Source organism: Ipomoea nil, unplaced genomic scaffold (assembly GCF_001879475.1).
Source record: "Ipomoea nil cultivar Tokyo-kokei standard unplaced genomic scaffold, Asagao_1.1 scaffold2036, whole genome shotgun sequence".
Taxonomy (NCBI): Eukaryota; Viridiplantae; Streptophyta; class Magnoliopsida; order Solanales; family Convolvulaceae; genus Ipomoea; species Ipomoea nil.
The window spans coordinates 5,615,198-5,625,237 of NW_017618464.1; the positions used below are offsets into that span (position 1 = coordinate 5,615,198).

Consider the following 10,040-nt stretch of genomic DNA (forward strand, 5'->3'; position numbering starts at 1 on the left):
CACGGAAGAGGTAAATTCATTTGATCAATAAAGTTATTGTTAGGCACTTGTCATTCTAAAATATATTTATATGTTAAACTATTTTTATTTTTACACGAATCTCTTAACCAAGTCTTCAATGGGTAAGACCATGAGGTTTTCATTGGATTATTAATGGGCTAAGTTTATATTTCATATGCTCATTTAATTTATATTTCAATCTTTTATTTAAAATTAAAATTCTAATTAGTTATATTTAAAAATAAAAATTAAAAAAATCTCAATTAATCAATAATTCATAAATTAAAATCACCAATTCATGAAATGTCTAGAATTGTATATTAACAATTCGAGTTATGATTCTTTTAATGATGAACTTTGAACCATCAATTCTTCCGGAATCACAACCATATTTGACTGTTAAGAAGTATTTTAAAATGAAAAATATTATGGCCCTGTTTGGTAAAATGGCTGTTAACTGATAGCTGTTAGTTGTTAGCTGATTGGTTAAGTAGAGAGTATAAATAGTTAATAACATTAGCTGATTGTAGAAAAATGTTTGGTAAATTAGCTGTTAGCTGATAGTTGTTCGGTATAATTTCTTTTCTCAAAAAGCTAATTGAAAAAGTTGCTTAGAGTAGCATTTTGAATTTTAGCATTTTGGAGTTACAAAAAGCTAATTAACCAAACATTTATATTGATATTTTAACTAAATCAAACAATTAATAGTGGTCAAATAAGCCAAAATTGGCCTATAGGCCAATTTTTTACCAAACAGGGCCTATATATACTTCCATTTTCTACTCCAACTTTTACTCACACACCCAGATACTTGTATTGGGATCCACATGAAAAAAGTAACTTATCACATGAAGGAGTAAAATTTAGAGAATAAAAATTCGAGAGTCCATGTAGTAGAACTATTTTAAAATATAAGTAAATCTTAAAAGGAAAATATTCCATTCAGGCTTAATGCTATGCACAAGTTACCAACGATGAACACGTCATTAAAACTCGTCAAGATTACGACGAATTAAAATTATATTTTGACTTTGCTGCGGATTTAAATCTATAGTTCATTTCTCCAAAGCATGAAACCTAAAAGAAGGAAACCCGTGGGGCTGCAATATTCCCTTCTTTTAATATAGCAATTGGATAAAATAACTAAACATTGAGTTCGACCGTTATCAAAGAGGACAAAATGCCTGTAAAACGTTGGCAAAAATTGAAATTAAACAAATCCATACAGCAAAATTCTATTGGAAACCAAACAACAAGCACATACTACATCAAACTAAGCAAATTATATTGTGGACTAGGGCCCACATGATCCACCACGAGTTTTATGAACCCTAGTCTAGATTATATACCCATGAATCCATGATTAATTGCATGCACATAATAAGTTAAGAGTGTGTTTAGAAACCAGAGAAATGATTTTTGTAAATAATTTGCTAGGTTTCTAATGTTTGGCAAGAAGGAAAAGTTTAAAGTCAACAAAAAATGAAACTCTGATCAATGGTACATATACATGCTTTTCCGGAAAATGACTTCTCTTTTTTTTTTTTTTTTCGAGAAGCCATTTTTTGTCTCCACTCTACCTCCCCCTTCCAGCGTGCTTTTCCGGAAAATGACTTCTCTTTTTTTTTTTTTTTCGAGAAGCCATTTTTTGTCTCCACTCTACCTCCCCCTTCCAGCGAACAACCGCTCTGGCGACCATCCTCCTCCGCCCTCCTCAATCATCGCCTTTCCCATCCCCACCACCGCCGAGGGTCCATCCCCATCCTTCTCCCTCCTCTCACCACCACCTTCTTCCCCTTACTAGAAAGCAACCAAACACGGAAAAATAAAATATTTTCTGAAGTGACTCATTTTCCAAAAAAATATTTTTCAGAAGTCATTTTTATAATTTCCAAACACAGCCTAAATGCAACAAGTACATAATATGTTAACTCTAAGCATATAATTTGAACAGAGTCCACCATGCAGATTCTTGGTTCATGATATAACTATTGATCTTAAGTTTTGTCTAAAATAAACTTGAAAGCATATTACCCAATAAATAAATAAGTAAATCCAGACAGCAGGCATATAGGATTACGAGCTGCATAAATGACCAGAGCTATTTTATAGCATTCACAAAGTAATTCACTAATTTGGGTAAAACAGCTGCAACATTTTAAAACATGTTAAATTAATTTTCTCAAGTCATCCAATTAACATGACTACAAACTTGAATCCAAAACATACATGCAGATGATGTTTGTCAACAGTAGAATGTTAGCCTTATACTTATCATCCCATACATGAATTATGCTACAAATTTTTGAGCAGATACTTCTCACAAGGACATGTGTTACACCAACTTCATGAGTCACAGGTAATCCTTGCATAAAGGATGTATGCCCACAAGTGGATCTTACATCTGGAACTTCTCTACCCGGTCCTAAATGAATGAATAAGTATGAATTGAAAGTGTCTACACCCCGGTAAGTGGGAGTCATTTATCCATGGTAAGGAATGAAAACAAGACAAACGTCCAATGGCTTTCTTACCATCAGTTGCTCGACTGCATAATAGTGCTCACTTGTGCAAAAAACTCTTCCTTGGCATTTTCCCCTTCTTCTGAGAGTGGTTCTGTCAAAAGATTGCATGCCATCAGAATCCAGATTCACCAAAACATGTCAGGGTTGGGTAGGGAGTTAGGGTTGGTTGTATGTGGGAGTGGTTAGGTACTTAGGCAGTGTGTCGGGTGCGGGAGAAGGGAAAAAAAGAAGAGAAGAAAATGTTGACAAACGGCCTCTTACCTTTTGTCTGTCCAAAGCATCAACATCAATCCTGTCTTGCCACTTGCTCTTCCGGAGTTTAATTGGTCGATTTCCAACATATTTACCTGAAATTATAATGGTGTATGTCATAACAAATGAACCAAGATATACTAAGCACATACTCTCCTGAATTTAATTGATCTCTTACACCACACACCTTTCAGAGACAGCATGGGTCTTTCACAGTTTAAGACAGTGATTAAGGCCCTATCAGAAACGCAAAAGAGATCCAAATCTGTGGATGTACAATTATTACGTACCGTTCATTTCTTTAAGGGCGGCAGCAAGGTCCAAAGGGTTTGAGAAACTTACAAATCCATAGCCTTTAGTCTTACCAGTCCGCTTGTCTCGCACAACCTGCAATGACGATATTGCACAAACAGTTAGCTATTACTACAACAAAGTGCAAACAAGCAGATACTCCAACACTAATGCCAGGACATCTCTCTCTTTTTTACTTTTTTTTTTGGGTGGGTGATGTGTGTTAGAAAGCAAGAGCAAACTCAACCCAGCATCTAGATACAAAATTATAGCAGAGTTAAAGATAATAGATTGACAAGAACATAAACCAACAAGCCATATGGAATGTAGAAACATCACATAGTTGCATTCTTCCAAGTTCCAAACAGGCACAAAACCATTTGTGGATACCATTTAAATTAGATCACAATAAAAAGCGCATGAATTAAATTGCAAGAAACTAAAAAGTGCTAAATTTAATTCATGGATAGAAACTTCTCCAGCAATAATTCGCTTCAGCTTTACAAGCTTCAATGCAATTAAGACCAAAGAGATTTCTTTCTTAATGCATATGAGACATTTGAGGGCTCCAAATACTTCAAACAGACACATCCAGATTACATCCAAATGCTCACATGTAGCAATCAAAAACATCATAGATACAGAGAAGAGCGGAAATGACTTCCATGAGAACTCACCCTAGCCATGTTAAAAGTAGGGAATCTTGAAAATGCTTTCGATAAAACATCATCATTCACCTCATTTCCAAGATCACCACAAAACAGACGATAATCATCTGCAAAATGCCAACACCACTGTGATCATAATATATTTATCCCTCCAAATATTATTGCGAAGATAAAATAAAATAATAATACTACTACTACTAATAAGAATAATAAGAATAATAATAAGAATAATAATAATAATAATATACAAACATGAAGAGACCGAGATTTGGACTTCCTTAAGAAGCAGTTCAAGTATCAAAATAAGTGTGTACCTTACGCAAAAGATTCTAAATTAAACAATGTGGTGAAAAATCCTTCCAACACCTTTAATATCAATCAATGCTAATCTAAAGCAACATCACCAAAACCAAACCCTCATGTGAATAATCAACTGAGAATATATACAGGGGAAAACAAAACATACTTTCTGGCCAATCAGCAAGAGTGGGGTCCTCCCAACTTTGCCCTGCTGCTTTACGAGGCAGGGCTTTCTTCTTAGCCTCAACTTTGTGCTCAATATCACTGCTTGCAAGTGCAGCTTTCACATTCTCAAGTGCTTCTGGAGTAATTGTTTGGGCATCCCTTTGAAACAACTGCTGCGCCTGTCAATGCAGACTACAAACATCACAAACAGGTCACACATACCCAATATGGAAATATGGACTAGTTTCCTATGGAAAATGAAATTAAACTATATGTTACTCACTAATCAGTATATCTAAATGCATGCACGCACAAATACATATATACATGTATACACGCAAAGATGCCTGAATGTATAATTGCAGCTGCATATATCCATATACCTAATCAAAATCACATTTCTCTTTTACTTTTTTTCCAGGTGATAAAAAATCTTACTTGTTGGTACTGAGGCAAAGAATATACGCCAGGAAGAGGGGCCGGAGGTGGATAGACGGTAGGAACAGCGGGAGGAGCAGGGAGCTGAGCCGGCGGAGGGGCAGCGCCGATGTAGGGTTGCGACGGCTGCTGTTGAAGATGAAAAGGAGTCGGAAAGTAGGTGCCATTGGAGTACGTGTACTGCGACGAAGAAGAAGAGGCAGCTGCGGATGTTGAAGGCACCGTCGACATGGCAGATACCGGCTAAGAATCGCGCCAACAACGAAGTTCAATTGGATGGAATTAGAGATGGAGCTGTAGAGATTTCGCGATTAGGGCTCGTTGATTTTGGTCCCGAGATAGAGAGAGAGAAGGAATACTTCTTCTAATTTGACTACAGAGGTATACGATTGCGCATTTTACTCTGACACGGTGGCTTTCTAGTACTGTATTTGGTAATGGACCGGACTGGGCCTTGCGCTTATGAATAATGAATGGGCTGCAAGACTATAAACCCGTTTAGTAACTAGTTTTTTTTTTTTTTTTTTTCCCATTTTTTGGAAAATTATGAAGCCGTTCAAAGCACCGAGCCCGGACGGCTTCCATGCAGCCTTCTATCAGCGTACGTGGGAGGTCACCGGGGATAGTGTCTATAATTTGGTCAAAGATGCGTTTGAAATGGGTAATTTACCGGAAGGCATAAACGACACCCTTATTGCCCTTATCCCCAAAGTCAGGATCCCGGAGACAGTCAAGCAATTTTGACCTATAAGTCTATACAACGTAAGTTACAAGATCATCACAAAGACGGTAACCAACATATTGAAGCTTATTCTCCCCGAAATCGTGGGACCTTTCCAGAGCTCCTTTGTCCCGGGCAGGCAAATATCAAATAATGTGCATATTTCCAAGAAGTTATGCACACCATGCGGGAGATATGAGGGGCGAAGGTCTTATGGCTATCAATTTGGATCTCGAGAAAGCATATGACTGCCTATCCTGGGATTTCATTCAGGACACCCTAGAGTTGGCGGGTTTTAATGAAGCTTGGAGGACGGTTATCATGGCTTGCGTCCGTACCTCCCGACTTTCCATTATCTGGAATGGAGAGCGGCTGGAGCCCTTTAGTCCGAAGCGGGGCATTAAGCAATGGGACACAATGTCCCCGACTATCTTTGTGCTCTGTATGGACTGTCTCAGTCAGTTGATTATTTCAGAAGTTAGAAACCAAAATTTGAAAGGTATCAAATTAGCCCCTACGGGACCGGTTCTAACTCATCTTTGTTTTGCAGATGACATGGTTCTTTTCACAGAGGCTTCGATTGAGCAGGTGGACGTTATTAAGGAGTGTTTGGACCGGTTCTGTATGGCATCGGGTCAGAAGATCAGTTTGAACAAATCGCAGGTGCACTTTTCCAAGAACACGGACCAAGGTCTTGTTGAGGGTATTGCAACTAGGTTAGGCACTGCCAGGACGAAAGATTTGGGAAAGTACTTGGGAGTACCGTCCCTCCATGGGCGAGTGACCTGCAATACGTAGTCAGACCTCCTCGATAGAGTCTCCGCACGTTTAGAGGGTTGGAAAACTAAAACGTTATCCATGGCAGGACGGGTGGTGCTGGCTAAATCAGTCCTAAATGTCATTCATGTATACACAATGCAAACGGTTTCCCTGCCAAAAGGAATCTGCGCATAACTCGAGAAAATAATGAGGAAATTTATATGGGTGGCAATGGCGTGACACGGGTTGCAAAATGAGTCTCATCAATTGTAGCAAGGTTACAACAGCAAAGACGCATTGTGGACTGGGCATTAGACGATTGCAGGAGATGAACACAACTTATATGATGAAGTTGGGATGACGTCTTAGGGCTGAAGCGTCTAGTCTGTGGGCGATAACGCTGATGACGAAATACGGGAGTGGTGGCGTCCAGTCTATGGGAAGCCGCCACAAAATATCAAATGCTTGGCGAGGCATTTACACCGCGATGACAACGCTGGATAGGGGTCTAACGCGAGCTGTTCAAAATGGTAGAAGCACGAGGTTTTGGATGGATGCATCGATCACGCCTCGACCCTTGTTTGAACAGCTTCTAACTCTGCTCAGCCTCCCTGACCTGTACGCAAATGTGGTCGACTATTGGGACAAGGAGCGAGGTTCGAGGTGGGAGAAGCTGGGGCATACGTTGGCACAGGATACCAAGGCGAGGTTGGCGAGTTTCGTTCTAGCTGAAGGTGTGGAGGACAGCTTCGACTGGGGGCTGGAAGTTAACAGAAACTTCTCGATCAAGACTGCTTACGAGATGGATGTCGATGACATGGCCGAATCAACGGATAATGAGTGGAACGCCATATGGAAGCTTCATGTTCCGGAGATGATTGGCATGTTCATGTGGCTAGTTAAACATGAGAGAATCCTCACAAATTTCGAAAGGGTTAGGCGGAATATCGCGACTAATGTTACGTTTTTTGTTTTCGTTGCGCAGGCCAGGTGGAGGATCTTGATCATCTGTTTAGACGATGTCCAGTTGCGACGGCGATCTGGACCTCGGCATTGCACTGGCGAACAAGAGAGAACATATGACGCATGGGACGGAAAGAATGGTTATCTGCGAACCTGAGAGGTGACGCGAAGTTGGGCTTTGCAGAAGGGTGGCCGGAACAGTTTAGCATTCGCCTTTAGTGGCTTTGGCGCTGGAGGAATGACGAGGTGTTCAACTCCCGATCTATGGTGGAAGCACGAAAGATACTCTGGCTTGATGGCTACGACAAAGAGGTGAAGGCGGCTTTTGAGAAGAGAAGGAGTTCGGCGATGGCCACTGCGCGGTAGGCGACTATCCAAGTGGGATGGAAGAGACTGACTAGAGGATGGTGGAAGATGAATGTAGATGGCTACTGTAAGAGGAGTGGGATAGCTAGATGTGGTGGTGTTCTACGAGACTCGAACGAGGATTGGTGTAGGGGCTTTACATACAACATAGGGCGGTGCTTGATTAAAGAGGCAGAGGCCTGGGCCATTTTGCAAGGAGTTCGAGTGGCGAAGGGCTATGGCGTCATTAAGCTCTTGGTGCAGTGCAATTCGAAGATCATCATAATGAACGTGCGACGGGGGGTCGACGGCAGCTGCCACAATGCAAATATCATTCGCAGCTGCATGAGAGAAGCTGGAGGCATGGATGCAATAGAATTCAAACATGTCTACAGGGAGCAAAACAGGGTTGCTGACCGATTGGCAACGCAAGCCCTGGATCACAACAACGACCTACGCATCTTAGACGAAGTGCCCTCGGAGCTCCGGGAACTTGTCCAACAAGATCGGATTGGGGCAAATTTCCCCATAAGGCTACCCATGGATAGTTCCAATGGTAATGGGCAAGATTAGCGTTTTGTTGGGTAACCCCCTCATTTTTTTTTATCAAAAATAAAAATAAAAAATAAAATCTATTTACTAGCACATTTTTCTATTTCAAAAACTGAAAATATTTTTTAGTTTTCTATAAAACTGTATAACTTTTAATAGCTGTTTTTCTAAATGAAAAACATAATCATCTATCATATATTTGGCTATATATCAGTAGGGGTGTTCAATCGGTTAACCGAACCGAATTAACCGAAGTTTTTTTTTTCTTTAACCGTTAACCGAACCGAAATTTGCTCTACCGAATTCACCGAACCGAAATTTTTTTCGGTTAATCGGTCGGTTAACCGATTAACCGAACTTTTTAAAGCTAAAATTTAAAATTCTAAAAATAACACATAAACTAATAAATCCAATTAAAATAAAATACATATCATAATAAATTCATAACAAAATATAAAAACATGAATTATAAACTCCAAACATCCATAACTTCAAATTAGTATTTATATTTATATTATTATTTTTATATATATTAAAAAAACTTCGGTTAACTGACCTTTTGAACCGAATTAACCGTTAACCGAAGTTTTAAAATTCCTTTAACCATTAACCGAAGCGAAGCGAAAAAATTCGGTTTGAAAACGGTTAACCAATCTTTGTCGGTTCGGTCGGTTAACCGAAAATTATCCAAAATTTGCACACCTCTATATATCACTATATGACTATAACCACATTCTTACTATTATCTACTTACATATGCATTTATTACTATCATTACATTCATTATCATATTTTTTTCTTATCACGATATTTTATCGTTTCTATTCGTTTACTTATATAAATTGTTTAGGCTTAAAGTTATACATTATTCAAAATTATCAAAATTAAAACTTGAAATCTACTCCAAGTTTTATATTTTGATTGAACTCAATAAATTATTGGTTCGGATATTTTGCAATTATGTTATATCAGTAAAAATTATATGTACACAAGTCATTCAAATGAATATATCCAAAAATATTTTAAGTATTATCTCAAAAAAATATTAATATTATATAAACTAAATTTTAGGTTAACTTAATAGCTTATTGGTTTGGATATGATTTTAGTTATGTTATATATGGATATGAATTTGGTTCGTAAATTAAATGTAAAAATCTTACATATATTTGACTAAATAAAAATTATATTTATTCAATTTAAATCATAAATATCAAAAAATATTTTAAATATAAGGTTTTAAAAGCACTCGAAAATAATTTTGTGTTAATTTTATAACGTTAGCCTAAAAAGGTAAATTTGAAAAAATGAGTGTTAGTAAATAAGTTTTTTAAACATAAAACAAATAATAAAAAACATAGAATGAAAACATTTTTTTTTTAAACATATTAACATATAACATGTTTTTTTCAACATAAAGAATCAATGCCTTTACCACGAGATTTTATCTTGTGACTACCCATTTAAAAAGGTAACAAATGCGTTATCACACTACATAATTGTTGACAATCATTTTAATCAATTGATTTTATTAAATTTTTTAATTTTGAGTTGTTTGCCTTATGTATTTAAGTTTAATAATTTAACTATAATTTATCCAAAAATAATTTCAAACGTGTTTGGAGCGATAAACTGCTCCAATCACCCCAACGTCTTTTGAGTCGTCATATTTTATTTATTTCTTTCAAAGATTTCTTATCTTACAATTATATTTAAAAAATCAATAGTTAGAAGGTTCTAACATACATTTAAATTGTGTTAATGTAATTGATTGTAATGATAACTTGTATAATATATATATATATATATATATATATATATATATATATATATATAAAACTTGCAAATCCTTTAAATTTGACACATTTTTATCTTATCTAAGTTATTAACACTTAGAATTGATGAAACCATTACTATTTATTATTATTCAACATAAGTATACAATAATAAGTTACTTCATATTTAAGTTTGATTTTTGTTGGCAACACTTCATTTACTATTTTTTTTTTGTTTTTTAAATCTTAGGATGCATGATATAACAATAACAAAATATGTACTCAA

General features: G+C 36.9%; 1 protein-coding gene across 3 annotated transcripts; it reads right to left on the reverse strand.

The window, feature by feature from the left end:
• Nucleotides 1–2,134: 2,134 nt before the first annotated feature.
• LOC109147918 (RNA-binding protein 42) lies at nt 2,135–5,037 on the reverse strand. Of its 3 annotated transcripts, none has more exons than XM_019295589.1 (7): nt 4,640–5,037; nt 4,203–4,380; nt 3,746–3,843; nt 3,068–3,164; nt 2,787–2,872; nt 2,535–2,616; nt 2,135–2,425 (listed from the first exon to the last, which is right to left on the reverse strand). In XM_019295589.1, exons 1-6 carry the CDS (start codon nt 4,868–4,870, stop codon nt 2,563–2,565), a joined length of 744 nt encoding a protein of 247 aa, XP_019151134.1. In that variant the 5' UTR covers nt 4,871–5,037; the 3' UTR covers nt 2,135–2,425; nt 2,535–2,562. The 3 variants fall into 3 exon arrangements, with proteins under 3 accessions (XP_019151134.1, XP_019151135.1, XP_019151133.1); XM_019295590.1 differs by having other exon boundaries at nt 2,202–2,458; XM_019295588.1 differs by having other exon boundaries at nt 2,202–2,616.
• Nucleotides 5,038–10,040: the final 5,003 nt, after the last annotated feature.

Bases quoted from the DNA above. Each gene is read 5' to 3' on its own strand.
- LOC109147918 (XM_019295589.1), bottom strand. From the start codon at position 4,870: ATGTCGACGGTGCCTTCAACATCCGCAGCTGCCTCTTCTTCTTCGTCG. The intron at 2,873-3,067 runs GTACGTAATAAT...TTATAATTTCAG, and splicing joins CGCCCTTAAAGAAATGAACG to GTAAATATGTTGGAAATCGA. The intron at 2,617-2,786 runs GTAAGAGGCCGT...ATCTTTTGACAG, and splicing joins ATGCTTTGGACAGACAAAAG to AACCACTCTCAGAAGAAGGG.